Source organism: Callorhinus ursinus, unplaced genomic scaffold (assembly GCF_003265705.2).
Source record: "Callorhinus ursinus isolate GAN/ISIS: 27379988/994484 unplaced genomic scaffold, GSC_fseal_2.0 scaffold12, whole genome shotgun sequence".
NCBI classification, from domain to species: domain Eukaryota; kingdom Metazoa; phylum Chordata; class Mammalia; order Carnivora; family Otariidae; genus Callorhinus; species Callorhinus ursinus.
The window spans coordinates 59,374,847-59,391,368 of NW_027397074.1; the positions used below are offsets into that span (position 1 = coordinate 59,374,847).

Consider the following 16,522-nt stretch of genomic DNA (forward strand, 5'->3'; position numbering starts at 1 on the left):
TGTAAAACATCTTTTTCTATTTTGTAAAACAGAAACATACCGTTTTTCCTCTTCTTATGTAAATATTTTTATTGACATATACTATCCTCATAGAAAAGTACACAAATAAGCTTGAAGAAGTATCACAAAGTGAACATAACTGTGTAAGGCACACTCTGGAAGCCTCCTGTATGTTCCATCTCAATTGCTAGCCCCTCCCCTTTCCCCCACAGATAACTACTATGATGATTTCTAATACCAGAGATTGGTTTAACCTGTTTATCAACTTAAGTGGAATCATACTGCAATTTCACTTTAATATTTGGCTTCTTTTCATTCAACATTATAAAATTCTATAAAATTCATCCATATGTTGGGACTATACATAGTTTACCCTTTTTAAAAAAGAAAGTACTGTGTGGAGGCACCTAGGTGGCTCAGTCAGTTAAGCATCTGCCTTCAGCTCAGGTCATGATCCTGGGGTCCTGGGATCGAGTCCTGCATCGGGCTCCCTGCAGAGCTTCTCCCTCTGCCTCTGCCTCTGCCTCTGTCTCTCATGAATAAATAAAATCTTAAAAAAAAAAAAGTACTGTGTGGTATTCCATGTGTGGTATATATGAATACATCATAATTTACTTATCTATTCTCTTGGTAATGGACATCGGGTTCCACTATGGACATTCCAGTACACGTCCTTCGATGGACACATGTACACATTTCTGTTGGGTGTTACGTTCGGAGATGGCCTGCTGGGTCACAGGCTATGCATATGTTGTTCTAGGTCAGTATATACTGCAAAGAGCTTTCAGAAGTGGCTATACCAATTTCCACTCCCACCAGGAGTATATGAGAGTTCCAGTTGCTTCACACTGCCCCCAAAACAGACTTTATACGTCAGTTCATAAGGAAGTACAGGAAATCCCTAAGGGTCAAAAAGAAAGAAAGTAAGCGAAAACCACCAATTAAGTGAAATCTGAACAGGAAGCCAGTGCTGGTGTGAAGGACAAGCGGATGTAGGGAATCTTTTCAAATGCTGGGGGGATGGGAGACGAGGTCTCTGCAGCCCCAAAATGGAGGTGCTGAACCAGGTTTGCCTGCAAAGGGAACTGACTAGAACATTGGTTTCTCACTGTGCCTGCTCAGGTTGGAGGGATCTCCTCTAACAACTGTAATCAAAGTCCGTTTTTTTGTAGATAGGTCTGGGGTTCAAATTCAAAAACTCCCTAAGCCAAGAAATGAACTGAAAACAAAGTCAAATATATAAATAACAGTTCTTATCAAACTGTTATGACTAATTTGTATAATACCAGTAAATGCATTAGATAGTAAATGAGAAATTCAGAAATGCTGATTTAGAAATGAACTTTAATGGGAACTTAACTAGAATGCAATTGGAGCACTAAACTTTGTGAATTCCCAGAGAAGAGAATAAAATAGTACCTTTATTATGCAAGTTAATACTTGCAGCAAAAGCAGATAAGAGCCAAAATAGACCTGGATCCTAATTCTGCCAATGTAAACGATTTTATCTATGATTTTCGGTAAATAACATTTAACATTTCTGTTTCAGTTTCCTTATCCTTGTTTAAATACCTGTATTTGCAGGGCTGTTATGTGACTTAAATGAAAAGATGCATAAAAAGTTCACATTCTCAGCATGTACTAAGCTCTCAATATTTATTTATTAGTTGTTATTATTATAATCCACATAATCACCAATTAGAAAATAGCCCAAATATTCAATTAAGTGGTGAGGGATTACAGCACACCAATAAAGGTCACTGATCTCAGTATAATTCTAGGTGCTGTTACTTTAAATTACAAACAGACATGATAAAAGATACAACCAAAATCTGCAAGACTCTTTTACCTTTGACCTTCGAAGTGGGTCGGATATAATTTTTATTATACTCAGGTAGGTCAGTCGGCAATAATATAAGCAATGACTTTCTCTATAAGGAAGCAAGCAATGTTGGTCCCCAGGAGGACAGCGGGGTGATGCATATCCAAACCCACTGCTGGGCTCCATGCGGAACAGAAAGGAGTTGAACCTCCACCCAACTGACACTTACCAAGCACAGCTGCAGCTCTTTGAGTGCATACGAGGTGCCGGGTACGGCTCTAACACTTTGCAGTATTTAGTGCTCATTAATCCCCACAACTTCCAGAAAGAGGTGCTAAGCACTCTTCCAGGTCGTCTGTTAGACCTGAGGGTTGTGACGATGAGTAAGGTAATAGTTCTGCTTCTCAGGGAGGAATCCAAAGTGTAGTAGAGGCATGGGCAAAATGGCACTGAAGTGATGGCCAGAGTTGTACTAGGTGGAAGAGGATGGGCAGGCGGAGCAAGGAATCTAAGCTCTCTCCTTGATGGGTAGGGTTTGTGAAGAGGGCAAATCCTGTGATGCCAGTCAATGCTTCTGGAAATGGATTCCCAGGGGGCCTAAACCAGGCAAGGTGTCCTACCCAAGTGACACAGAACAAGAGATCTGGACAAAAGGGTTTAAACCAAAGTCCTATTCATTATGATAGAGATACATCTGCTACAACAGACGCTTAAAAAGCAGAGGTTTAAGCTTAAGCTTTCACTTCCACTCACATCCCACTCACTAGAACTTAGGTGACCTTATTACCTGCAAAGGAGTCTGGAGAATGTGGTCTTTAGTTTGGGTGGTCATGAGCCCAGAACTCTGCAGAATCCACTATTACAGAGGAAGGGGGAAAGAGATGTGGAAGGTTAGTGACCGACCTCTGCCATGGTCCTTTAAGGAGAGCTGAGAAGCAAGGTAGAAGTGCCAGGGAGACTGAGTAGAAACCCCAAGTCCAAAGTGCTAGATATAAGATCAAAGTCAGGTCAGGGACCTGAGAGTCTGACACTGGGCAGAGGGAGGGAGGGTGAAAGCAGTCTGCAAATGCACAGAGTGGACACCCTGGGGGTATGGGTGTGCCCAATGTCTTGCACGGCAGGAAGATGGAGGCTGTTAGAATGAGAAATAATGGCATAAGCAACAAGGTTGATTTAGGGGTGAATGGCCAAAGACAAACACAGCAGGAGTTCGCTGTGAAGGGCTGAGTTCTAAGGTTGGCATGAAGACAGGTTTTCTGTAGGCATGAGGATATATTCAGGTAGCAAAGTGCCATGATAAGCATGATTCTGAAAACCAACTGGTACGTTTGGAAGGTTTACGGGAAAGGAGGGTGAAAGGAAGGAGCTCAGTAAGAAAGAACTGCAGTTAACAGTCCATTCACTCATCAATTCAGCAAACGGTACTCGCAGGCCAGAGACTCTGCTGGACACAGTACACACAAAAATGGAAAAGTGATATTTTTTATTTTTTGGAGGAGACGGAAAGAGGCATGCAAACAATTAAAGTAGAAGCGCTCTAAGTGAAGTGTGGAGAGGAGCCCTGGGAGCACCTCGCTTCTGGAAGCCAAGACTTGAGCGGAGCTGTTTTCCAGGCAGGGACGGGTCAGCACAGGAGAAGAGGCCATCTGAGGTAATGGGAAGCGGAGACAGGAAGACAGGGAGAGGAGAGAGCACAGGGTGTCTGCAGAGTAGCCAGCGGTGCCTGCCGAGAGCGCACAGCGCGTTAGAGAAGGAGACAGGAAGTGTGCCTTTGGAGGTAAACTGAGTCCAGATGAAGAAGGGACTTGTCTGTCGCCATATAGGTCTGGCACTTATTCTGGAAGTGACAGACCCTTGGAGAGACGTTAAGCAGGGAAATTACATGACCAAGTTCCCCTGTCTGAAAGGCCCTCTCATGGTGAGCTAAGGGGGCGGAGAGACCGCAGATGAAGAGCCTGGCAGAACCTGCACGAATCCAGACAACAGACGAGGAGGGCTCCCCAGGGGCAGTGCCCACGAGATATGGAGGAGGCAACACAGTCAAAATTCATATGCGAAGGAATTAAAATCTAGAGTTGTACCGATCATTTGAATTCGTTAAGTCAGGAAGATGGAGCAAGTAAACACAAATGCCAGGTGATGGTACTGGATTCAGAAGGAACAAGAGATGCAGCAGACGGGCTAAGGAGCACAAACACAGGAGCCCAAGGATGCAGCCAGGTGGAGTGTTCTGATGGAAGCAAAAGTGAATATGATCATCAATGGGGTTACCATATAATTCCCCAACTGGTACACTTTTAAGAGTAAAAAGGGGGGTACTGTTAATAATTACACTGGGATGACAGGCATAAAGAATGACTGTACTGGGCAAACTGTGGCCCTCCTGAATAGGACCTTCTTGGGTAGATTCAGGAAATGCTTAGGTAAGGCTAGAGACAACACTTTGGAATTTCTAGGTTATAAACTGGGGATCAGTAAAATCATGCAAGGGAAAAAGTACACAGCACAAGGAGAAAAAGGGTCAAAAAACCCAGATCCATGAAAGGTGTTCGTGGAAAACAAGGAGAGTCCCTGTCTTGGGGGAGGAGTGGAACAGGGCTTTGGTTGGCTAAGTTTAGATTAGAATCCATTAGGATCCTGTCGGTTCATCTCTGCTGCTCAAATTAAGCAAGGATGCAATATTCTGCACTGAATATTCTGGAATAGGTGTTAAAAAAAATAGCCTTCCCTTTGTTTACTAACAGCTGAGTCAGCCTGGCCTTTTCAAAAATAATTTTATAGGGCGCCTGGGTGGCTCAGATGGTTAAATGTCTGCCTTCGGCTCAGGTCATGATCCAGGGTCCTGGGATTGAGTCCCGCATCGGGCTCCCTGCTCAGCGGGGAGCCTGCTTCTCCCTCTGCCTCTCTCTCTCTGTCTCTTATGAATAAATAAAATCTTTAAAAAAATAAAAATAAATAATAATTTTATGAAAATTAAGGGGAAAAAAAGGAAATAATCGTGGAGAATCTAAAGCACAAAAACAGATTCCCAAGAAAAGATTTCTACTTATCATGATCAACATCTAGTTCCAAAGAGTTGGTCCAACTTCATAGATATCTTATCTTTCTCCTCTCCCAGCCAGTTACCCAATTCTGCATGACAAGAAAGAAACTCAGTGACTCCCATAATCTTATTCTCTGCAGCCATGACCCAGGGAGAGGAAATCTAAATCTTGGGGCCCCCTGTGGGACTCTATACTTGAGACACACAGCCTCATCCAGACCACCCACTCAGGGTGGATGCTACTGCATCAGAGGAAGTGCCTGACGCTCCCTGGCTAGAAGAAAATAATGTGTCAGGCAGACCACAATCCTAACACAATGCAAAAATGACCTAATCATGGTAACAAGAGGGCCACTGCCTGATCAGAGGGCAGGAGGCCTGCCCAGAGATGACTGCCAGGATGCCGGAAATAAATGTCTGGAAGACAGGTAAAAAGCCAGGTGTAGAGATCTGGTTTGGGGATGCGTTACTGCAGAAGCCACAGTTAAAGCTGAAAGACTGGATAAACTCTTAAAAAACAGGACCAGCCAATTACAAATGGAGTATGGGAGTTGCTTACAGTTAAACAAAAGAGAAAAACCAGAAAAACAGAGAAAGCCTGGTCCTTGAAATAGGAGGGGAAGTGAGGATGGGCAGGGTCGAAAGTGGAGGAAGGAGTCTGCATGAAATAGTCAACACATTAACTCAGAGAGACTGAGTAAGAGCCTGAGTGACAGGAAGCCACCAGCTTTGGTCATATCTATAAACTAGAATTATAATCTAGTCCTGCAGCCAAAAACACACACAGTCCTCGGAAATAAACTCTTTGTACGAGAGCTTCAACAACAGAGATATCAAATTCAGAACATCTCCCTAATGTTTCTGCTGCACAAACCTGACATGTCAAAAGTCACATGACACAACCGAGTTTCACTAAGAAACTCTTCTTTCTATTCACACTGTGATGAAAACAAACATTTATGCTCAATGATTAGTCACAGGCCCTTTAGAGAGAGGCATTCCTATTACCAAACACTCAAGGGCAACTAGCATAAATTGCTTAGCCACTGGGAGAAAGACAAAGGACTAAAGTGGGAAAAGAACCGATTTGGGAATCTGATCTTCCATGAACTGACCTTGGGGAATGCGTTACACTATTTTCTGAGACTTGATTTTTTCATCTACAAAATGAGGAGGTTGGGCTCAATGAGCTATATCCCTTCAAGCTCTGAAATTCCACAATTCTTTATTGAACAACACGTGGAAACAAGTAATGATGTACTGCTACGTTATATAGGTCGGACACATATATGCTGCTGGACGGAGAAGAACCATTCATTTTTTAAGCTCTGCTTGTGGTCAGGGTAGAATTTTTCACCGGCACAATGATTAATTCAGAACTGTAATTTTTTTTTTTTTTTTCAGAAAATTAGTCTTAGGAAATTAGTTACCTCTCTGGAGAACAATCTCAGCCAGGATATGAACTCTGTATTAGGCAAATGATGCAGAAGGACTTTCCAATACCTTTGACTTGGAAGGAAGGCAGCATGGTACAGTGTGAAGATAATGAAATCAGGCAATCTGGGCTTCATTCCCAACTTCTCTCTAGTACTCCCTCCAGGGTTTAAATGTCCTAATCATAAAATGAAGAGGCTAGACTAGAAGATGAAGTATCCATTCTGGGGCTAAAAAAAAAATCTATTACTTTAATCTATGATTTTACTCAGCAGTGTGCCAAAGTTGTCAGTCATGATCACTTTTATTTTTTTTATTTTTATTTTTTTTAAAGATTTTATTTATTTGCTAGACAGAGAGAGAGAGTGAGAGTACAAGCAGGGGGAGTGGCAGGCAGAGGGAGAAGCAGGCTCCCCGCAGAGCAAGGAGGCCGATGTGGAACTCGATCCCAGGACCCTGGGATCATGACCTGAGCTGAAGGCAGATGCTTAACCAACTGAGCCACCCAGGCATCCCAGTCATGATCACTTTTAAAAATCTCTCTTTTGTCGTTCAAAATTTATCTTCCGCCTCTTAAAGAAAATACAGGGAGAGTCGTATTCTATGAGAGAAAGTGGTCATATTTCCCTTTACTCAACAATGACAGAGCATCTACGTGTACCAGGGCCTGAGGATCCATGAAGATACCATCCCTGATTACAAAAAGCACGAGGACTAAGGAGTTCATAATTAAGGAGCTGAGCAGCAACACAAGAGCCCTACACTGCAGGGTAACTCACCCTGGGAGCGCTTTCTCTCTCTGCTTAGCATGAGAGGTTCAGCAGCTGAACATTCTAGATCAGTGATGCTCAGAGTTTCTTTTGTTTTTTTTTTGCCTCCAGGTTGGGCGTGTATACAACCCACTCCAATCAGTAACATCTTCAGACATTTTCTTGAGGGGGTGGAGTAGGTTGAAAACAACTCCTTCAATGTACCCTTCTACCACCAAATGAGATTCATGGTCTAAGATGAACCATGCATTTTCAAATGTAAACTTTTCACAGTTCTCATCTTTGTCTCCTAAAAACTTCTATGTCATGCATATTGCATCCCATTCAAATCAAGACATGTGTATCAAGTTCACAAAATTTTTGTACTTTTTTGTTAAAGGGTAAAATGGGAGCAAACTACTAACAAGCAATACCTCCACATTTAACTAAATCATGCTTTTCTCATTTTTTTAAAAAAAAAAAAGTCCAAAATGAACAGCTTCTGTTCTAGGTCATAATAACAGGAAGTTACCCAAATGCATTTTCTAGCTATTCCCGGACATCTCCATCTGGATGAACCTCTCAGCACTTAAATCCAGCATGTCTAAACCCACGTTCTATCTTCTTGATCACAATGATGCCTCTCCTTTTCTCTTCCTGGGAGCGTCACTGCTCCCCTTCTCGAGTCAGCTCCCTTTTTTCCTGCATCTAATCTGTCTGCAACCCGAAGACACTTCTGGTCTGTAATGTGTCTCATTCTATCTGCCACTCTCTTCCATCTTTCACCTAGTCTCTCTTCCTGCCACCAATTTTTTCATAACCCTCAATCTTCTCTATGTTATTGCTAAGTTAATCATTCAAACTAGAGAGCTGATTATTTTGCTCCTTTGTACAAAACATTTCAGTGGCTTTACTCTGACGAGTAAAAAAGGCCCCAACACCTTAAAATGTCACTGAAGCCCATGTCGGACTATGAAACCCCCAGTCCCATCTCATTTCTCACTGTCCCTCATCAGCTCGGCCAGTGCTGTTGCTCACGTCCCTCCTTCCAGTCTCTACTCCTGCTGCTGCCCAGTCTGACCTACTCTCCAATCCCAGTGATGAGTGGCCAATTTAACCCACCCCGCAAGGCCAAAATCACTTCTAGTGCCTCCTGAAAGAGCCATTTCTGAGCCTAAGATCCCTGTGACTCTGCTCTCTGATGTAGGTGCATTCTCTTTTTTCAAAAAATAAAATTTGCATTTTTATACTGTTCCAACCTCATGTCCAATACCCTTATTTTAATTTGTTGTTCTCTTATCTACACTTGCCTTGTATCCTGTTCTTTTGCCACTGAACTAGGGAGTTAGCTGATGGTATAAGTGATCCCTGCAGATGTCAGCTGACACAGTGCCTTACACTCAGGAGCTTCCTAATAGCTTTTTATTGCTAAAGTACATTATTGCTAAACTGATCAAAACAGAAAAAAGCATGAGTGAATGGCCTATTATTTCCTTAATAATCAGAATTATTTTCTACTCTAACTGATGAGTGAAATCTTGAGCCCCCTTGTACCTACCAGTAAAACAGCACAGGAAGAGTATAAGGGAGGCAGTTCAGAGTCGAGAGCATGCATTTGAATCCTGGCCCTCCCTCTAACCAGCAGCATAGCCTTGGTCCTTGAATCAAACAATCCCGTAGGCTAAATCAACACCAAACTCTTTCTCCTAATTTTACATGAGATTTTAAAAAAATGTCTGAAATCACTCCATTTGTTAACAAACTCCAGGTATGATTTTTATAGAAGTCTCGGGGAGCCTGGGTGGCTCAGTCAGTTAAGCATCTGACTTCAGCTGGGGTCATAATCTCGGGGGCCTGGGATTGAGCCCCACCCGACAGGCAAGGGATTCTGCTTCTCCCTCTCTGTCTGCCCCTCCCCCTGCTTATGCATGTTCTCTTTTTCTCTCAAATAAATAAACAAAATCTTATTAAAAAAAGTCTCATATATGGTTGACTGTAAATACTATGGGACAGAAAAGAAAGGCAATTCATATTGGTAGTTGATTGTCTCCTGCAATATCACTCAGTCTCCAATCATTCTGTTGAAATACTCTCAGTCAATAGCAGACAACTGTGTCACGCATCAAATTACAATGCCAGCTTCTACCAGACACACCTTAAAACCTTTTGAGGCAGCAATATGGGCAGCGGTCCAGCCTTCTCCGTCAGCATGGTTAATGAGGTCTGCAGGAACAACAGGCCTGGATGTGCCTTCAGGACTCTCTTCTCCTTGATCCAAGTCAAAGACACCTGACTCGGGTTCCTCCTCATGCGAAGAGTTTCCGCGAGCTGGTGCTCTATGGTACATAAGAAGCTTGAGGCTGTCCACGTTACCAGTGTCCACAGCTGCGTGAACTGGTGTCCAGCCATCCTGAAGATAAAATGACCAGGAGGAAAGGGTTGATTACAACATGGATGTTGAGAACAGTATTATTTAAAGTTCACCTCTAAACGTTCTTGGGCATGAACCAGTGAGCCGGGAAAAGCAGGCATTCCAATCCTGAATGTCACTGATGAGCTGAGTTAAGTTCTCTGATCTCTGTCAATTACCATATTTCCCACTGCTAGGACTCATGTTTGCTGTTTTGTAACAATTTCCACTTAACAGCCATTTGGAGTTTAAGAATACAAAAAAAATGAACTTTAGCATAAAGATTTTTCAAAATTTATATCCAAGGACAGTATTATTAGTAATGTACTAACTGAATGCTGCTATAAGCCAATTTTACTTATAGGGCAGAGTTCTAACCAGTGATCTTAAAATTTTAGGCCAACAATTCTTGAAGGAAAAAAATGTAGGTAATAGGGAAAAGGTAGACATACAGGAAACGCAAGGCCAAATAACTTCATGAAATGGGTATGGGCCGTTATTGAGAGTTCTGTGATTGCAGTTGGAAACTGATAAATGCAAGCTTAGAAAATGTTCCAACTAAAATTATGGGGCCCACTCTCTAGAATATATTACTGTGAAGCCTTCATTATCCACTTGGCTGGTCGCTAGAGTACATTCACTTAGAACTCTTTTCTAGGGCAGTGTTTCTCAAGTGTGGTCACCAGACCAGCAGCAGCAGCATCACCTCGGAACTTGTTAAAAAGGAGAGTTGTTGAGTCTTCACCCAGACCGACTGAATGAGAAGGCAGTCTGTGCCTTCACCAGCCCTCCGGGTGATTCAGATGCACTGAAGTGTGACAAGCACTTTTCCAGGGAAAATCTTGGTCCCCTTTCCATCTCTCAAGGGGTTTCCTTTCACTCAGGTACCAGTCTTTATTACATTTTAACTTTCATAAAAGAACAGAATTATTTTGGTGATTTGTATTTTTTACTTTATTTTCCTATCTTTATTTTCTTTTTGGTGAATATTTTTTCATGGGGTATTTCATATTGCAGTATTAAATATCTTTCAGCGAGCTAAAGCACACTTTTTAAGAAAATAATGGGGTAGAACACAAGGAAAGACAGTAAGCGGTAACAGTATACATTTAGAGTGAGTTATCTGATCATTTGCTAAAGCTGTCTCTTGATGAAGTGGATTTTTTTCTGGTTCTATACTTCATACCAGTGAAGTCGGCTTGGCTACAACAAGACCATGGCTGGGCAGTAAAGAGAATACCTTAGAGTCCTCGGGCATATTCCAGGTAGGTAAAGCGTTTCATGGCTTATTCTTTGTTGGGCTGTGGACACCATTACTGGTAAGCCTTAATTAGGCACGAGAGTGTAAGTGCTCCTGACCTTCCCTAGTCAAATCTCTTGACTTTTTCCTAATTTTTACATTGCAAAGGCTATGTTTATAGGAGCATTGTTTACAACAGCCAAGATATGGAAGCAGCCCAAGTGTCAATTGATTGATGAATGGATAAAGAAGATGTGAGATATATATTATATAATGGAATATTATTCAGCCATAAAAAAGAATGAAATCTTGCCATTTGCAACAACACGGATGGAGCCTGAGAGTATAATGCTCAGTGAAATAAGTCAGTCAGAGAAAGACAAGTATCATATGATTTCACTCCTATGTGGAATTTAAGAAACAAAGCAAACAAGCAAAGGGAAAAAGAGAGAGAGAGAGAGAGAGAGAAATCAAAAACAGAGTCTTAATTATAGAGAACAAATTGATGGTTACCAGAGGGGAGGGTTGGGAAGGTGGGGTGGGTTCAACAGTCGATGGGGATTAAGGAGTGCACATGTCATAAAAAACAAACAAAAAAAGAAAATATAAAACCAACAACAATCCAGGATCTAAGGGTGACCTATAAAATAGATAATGGACCTTTTTATCCTGGGAAATTTTAAGGATGTTTCCTATGAAAGGAATGCACAGCATAGCCAATTCTCTACCAAGAGAAGAAATCCAAGGTTCAGATAACCTTTGGAAATTAAGTATCTACGCTCATCTTTCATTAGGAATATATGGTAGGGTGGTGACTGTTACACCTTTAATATTCTGGGAAGCTGCAAAAACAAAAATAAGGTAATTCCTGAGTGCAATGAAGAGTGGATCATGAGGGAAGCTCCTTAACTCCTCCAGCCCAGAGAGGGCACTGTCAGAGAAATGCATGTCAGTGTGCACAGGGCTGATGACTTGGTCTTCAAGTCTTTCACAACATGTTGATGAAGACAAATTTGGGAGGGCTAATTGAGAAGTTTTGTTTCAAATGCATTTCTGTGTGGCTGAGCCAGCAGTGTTATCCAAGGTCTCTTCCATGCATCAGACTCTACTTGTCTTCAGTTTCTAAATCACTGATGTTATCTGTGCACCTTGTACAGGAGACATCAGAACTGTGTGGGACGGAGTCAAGAGCGACTTGGGGTCCATAACGGATTTCTGCATATAGTGCTTCCCGTTCTGAGGCAAATTAGACAATGACCCTGATCTCTGTGAGGTGCTACACAATCTTAGCAATAACAAATGAGCACAAATAACCCTCCTCTAAGTGCTGGCAGTGGGCACTATCTTGGCACAAAACTTCCTTTTGTTTATACGTGTTACAACGGAGTCCCATGTTATAATTGATGATGATGATGACCACGGTGTCAGCTAACATCTGTTTATTGCTTCCAGTTCCCAGGCACTATACCAACTACCTTATATAGATAGCCTCATCTCACTTTAATAACCCTAACAATGGCTACTATTAGACTTATTTTGTAGAGGGGTCAACCAAGACACAGAGAAGTACCATAACTTGCTTAAGCTCACACAGCTTTGTGAAGGCATGGTTTGAGCCTCAAAGGTTTGATTTCAGAGCCTGATATCTCTCAGCCATTATGAGATAATTTTATATCGTTGTTACTGCCACTACCAAGACAGGTGATGCTTCTGCAGCTCTTTTATAAAATACACATTTTGAAAATATATCCAGAATTGGACCATTTCCCACCATTTCTACCCCTCCACCTTAATCCAAACCACTATTGCTTCTTGCCTGGATTAAAACAACAGATTCCTACAGGTCTCCCTTGCAGCTGCTCTGCCCCACCTACAGTTTATTCTCAAACCTGCAGCCAAAGGGACTCTTAGAAAAATGAGTCAGTTCATGTCTTTGCTCTCTTCAAAACCATCCATCCAAAGGCCTTATTCCAAGTGCTTGCCATGGCCCATGAGGCCTTTTGTGGCTGGCCTGTGGCCACACTAGCCTGCCTGAGGTTCACTGAGGGTACCACCGCTCTTCCACCCCCGACCTGGCACACTGCTGCCCGTGTCTCTTCAGGGCCCACACCCTTACTTCTTTCAGGTCTTGACCCAACTGTCACATTTTCAACGAAGACTTTTCCCACCAACTGAAGGAAGCTCCCACCCCAGGCACTCCGATCTTCGAAACATCCAGCTACTATCTGTTTACTTATTTGTCTATGGTCACCCCTCCCATCCCGTGAGGAAATAAGATCCATGAGGACAGAACTGTCTGATTTGCTACTGTCTCTCCTGTCCCGAGGACAGCCGGTGCTCAGGTAATATTTGTCGAATGATGAAAAACTTATACTTCCATTATCTCCCCTGATTCGGAAAATAGCCAAGACATAGGTACTCATTTTACTGTTTTACAGATGAATAATTTGAAGTTCAGAGGACAAAGGACTGGTTAGGCTGACAGACAAAGCTTTTCATTAGCAGACACTCAAACAGAAGTCAGAAGTCAGATACTGTCCATATTTGATACCCTAAAAGCAAAAAAGCAAATCAAAGCAACCTCTATTTTAATATATTTTGTTTTTCTGGCTACAGAGTTAGCAGACAGGATAAATTACAGGACAAAATCCCCCCCAAAACTGGTACTCACTCTGGTTTTTACACTTCGGTCAGTTCCGGCTTCCAGTAAGTGTTTGATACACTCCTTATTTCCATTTTTACAGGCCAGGTATAGAGGTGTCTGTCCTTCATCAGCAGCATGATTAATGTTGGCATTGTATGCAATTAATAATTCTACACACCTAAACACAAGATTGTGATTAATCATAATAAAACTGGTTTGATTTCTGAAGCACCTGACCCAGACATTAAATATAGGAAATAACGCTAAAGCAATTCTGTATCTTTCTACATCCATTGTTTTTACTTATATATGTATCAATTACTGGGGGTCTTATATGGATACTGTTTTGTAGCAAGGCTAAAAGATATACTTTAATCACAAATTTAATTACTCCTATGAAAATTTAAAGTAACCAGGTTGATCAAGCGCTAAAACTTGGTTTTGACACTTTTCTGTAACCAATTTGTAAACGTGGAGTCCTTGCAATATATTTAACTAATTGGGATGAATGGTTGAACTGTGGTTGACATATATATTATTTGTGGTTCAAAATAGCTTAAACCTTGAAAAAGGACTGCTGAGTCATTTTGAGATTTTCACTTGAGAAAATAATTATAAATAGCTCAGACAGCAGGGCACCATGTGCCTCCACTATAAAAGGCAGCAGGGAGGCAGAGCAGAGGGCTGCCTTGGGGAGAACAGACAGCAGAGGCTATCCCGTCTCCTAAAGGGGGGCTATTTACAAGGAAAAAGACGGCTAAGCAGAAATTCATTGCTCTGAGAATCAAGGAGGAAAAAAATGAGGTAAATTCAAGACTTTGTGGCATTTGTGCAAAGCGTTTATAAAATCACATGCAAATAAATGGAGAAAAGTGGGCTAAATCATAATCAAATTAAGAAGCAATTTACATCATCTTCATTTTTTTTTTTTTACTTCAGATTTATGCCTTTTTTCCCCTGGGCTTTTCTTGAAAACATTTGGTTTATATATATTTAAAAAATAAGTTACAAATTGATATGTGTTTGTATCTCATGTACATTTAAACTAATCAACCCCCAGGGTTCTTCCTTTTGGCCAAAGCTATCCACGCCTACATTCCTGACACTCTTAGACTTACCAAGTTAAGTGGCACTACAGATTGCTGGGTGACGATAAACGTAAAAGCCTGAAGAAGAAATCCCTTCTGGAGGACTCAGGACACATGCACAAAGTAACAGTAAAACCAGTATCTATGGTCCTCAACAATAAACTCATGAAGTGTGCATCAGACATGCAGAAAAAAATAACGTATACTTTAAAGATGCATTTTGGGTATTTAAAACTTACACGTATAATTAATAACATTAGTGTGAACCTTAAAACCCATATTACAGGAATTATGAAATATGTTAAAGAACATTTCTATCAGATAGCTAATATTAACAAGTCAGGAAATGATAGATGTTGGCGAGGATGCAGAGAAAGGGGAACCCTCTTACACTGCTGGTGGGAATGCAAGCTGGTGCAGCCATCTGGAAAACAGTAGGGAGGTTCCTCAAAAAGTTGAAAATAGAGCTACCCTATGTCCCAGAAATTGCACTAGGGATTTACCCTAACGATACAAATGTAGTGATCCTAAGGGGCACCTGCACCCCAGCGTTCATAACAGATGTCCACAATAGCCAAACTATGGAAAGAGCCCAGATGCCCATCGACAGATGAATGGATACAGAAGATGTGGTATATATATACAGACACACACAATGGAATACTACTCAGCCATTAAAAAAAAAAAAAGAAATCTTGCCATTTGCAATGATGTGGATGGAACTAGAGGGTATTATGCTAACAAAATAAGTAAACCAGAGAAAGACAATTATCATGTGATCTCACTCATATGTGGAATTTAAGAAACAAACAGAGGATCATAGGGGAAGGGAGGGAAAAATAAAACAAGAAGAAATCAGAGAAATGAGACAAACCATAAGAGACTCATTTAATCATAGGAAACAAACTGAGTGTTACTGGAGGGGATGGGGGTGGCGGGGTGGGGTAACTGGGTGATGGGCATTAAGGAGGGCACATGACGTAATGAGCACTGGGTGTTATATAAGACTGATGAATCACTGAACTCTACATCGGAAACTAATAATACATTATATGTCAATTAACTGAATTTAAATTAAAAAAAAAACTTAAAAAAAAAAAGACATTTCTATCAGGATAGTTAGATAAAAAGTTTAAAAGAGCTTGCATTCCCCACAGGACATTTCAGCACAGGCAGAGAAAGCAGCCCAGTGACATTCTATGTTATTAAAAATTTTAAAAAGCCATGTCTATATTCAACAGACTTGGTAGGCTACTGAAGAAATCACTGATAAACTTACACATATTTCAGTTGGTAGGTTCTTTTGGGTTTGTGCTCTAATTACATTTAGTATGAAAAGTTTCTGCTTCAATTTTTTTTAAATGACAAAACAAGGTGAATATATTGGGATTTAATACCGAATAAATTGCCACTCAGCAGTTAAGATTATTGTAATTAATATAATTCTAGGGTTTATTTTTAATACCATCACAAGTGAAAAACCTTTTTTGTGTTGGGGTGGTGGTAAACAGTGAATGACAGTCTTTAACAGTGTATGTATCACTGCATATATGTTGAAAGACTATAAATCTATTTTCTTCTTCAGAAGTTCATTCATGTGAGGTTGACACACAACGTATTTCTCTTCTTTACTTCCCTCATATACAACTATTTACCTTTAAAGAAGAAGAGCAAATTTAAGATCCTACTTTGCATTTAAATCTTCAAATATATTTAGTGAATTTATTTGCCAGTGGATTTTAAGCACTAGTTTACACATTCAGAACTGAAATATGTGTGCAAATTATAGAGAGACTCTTCATAGAGGGGGAAAAAGAAGAATTCAGAGCATCACTTACTTGAAATGTCCCTGAGCAGCTGCAGCACACAAGGGTGTGAAGCCATTTTTATCAGCAGCATTGACTTGGGCTTCTGCATTCAGCAGCAATCTCACACAGTCTATGGATTTTAATAGAAAGCCATTTAAATTCCCCATTTAGAGTTATGGTGTGCCAAATTCTAAACAAGCTCTATATAAATGCTAAACCCAAAGGACCTCTCCCGTGCACAGTCCACCTGACAATTCTAGCATGGTAGATATGAGACTTCACAG

At 41.0% G+C, this 16,522-nt stretch overlaps 1 protein-coding gene across 7 annotated transcripts in view; it reads right to left on the minus strand.

Moving 5' to 3' along the window:
• Positions 1-16,522, minus strand: part of CTTNBP2 (cortactin binding protein 2) — a 148,533-nt gene that overhangs the window by 47,017 nt on the left and 84,994 nt on the right. For all 7 annotated transcript variants that reach the window (XM_073899111.1, XM_025873334.2, XM_073899112.1 and 4 more), the window contains 3 exons: positions 16,269-16,368; positions 13,370-13,520; positions 9,204-9,458 (listed from right to left, as the gene is read on the minus strand). In XM_073899111.1, coding sequence (XP_073755212.1) covers positions 9,204-9,458; positions 13,370-13,520; positions 16,269-16,368 — 506 coding nt within the window. The remainder of the gene's footprint in view (positions 1-9,203; positions 9,459-13,369; positions 13,521-16,268; positions 16,369-16,522) is intronic.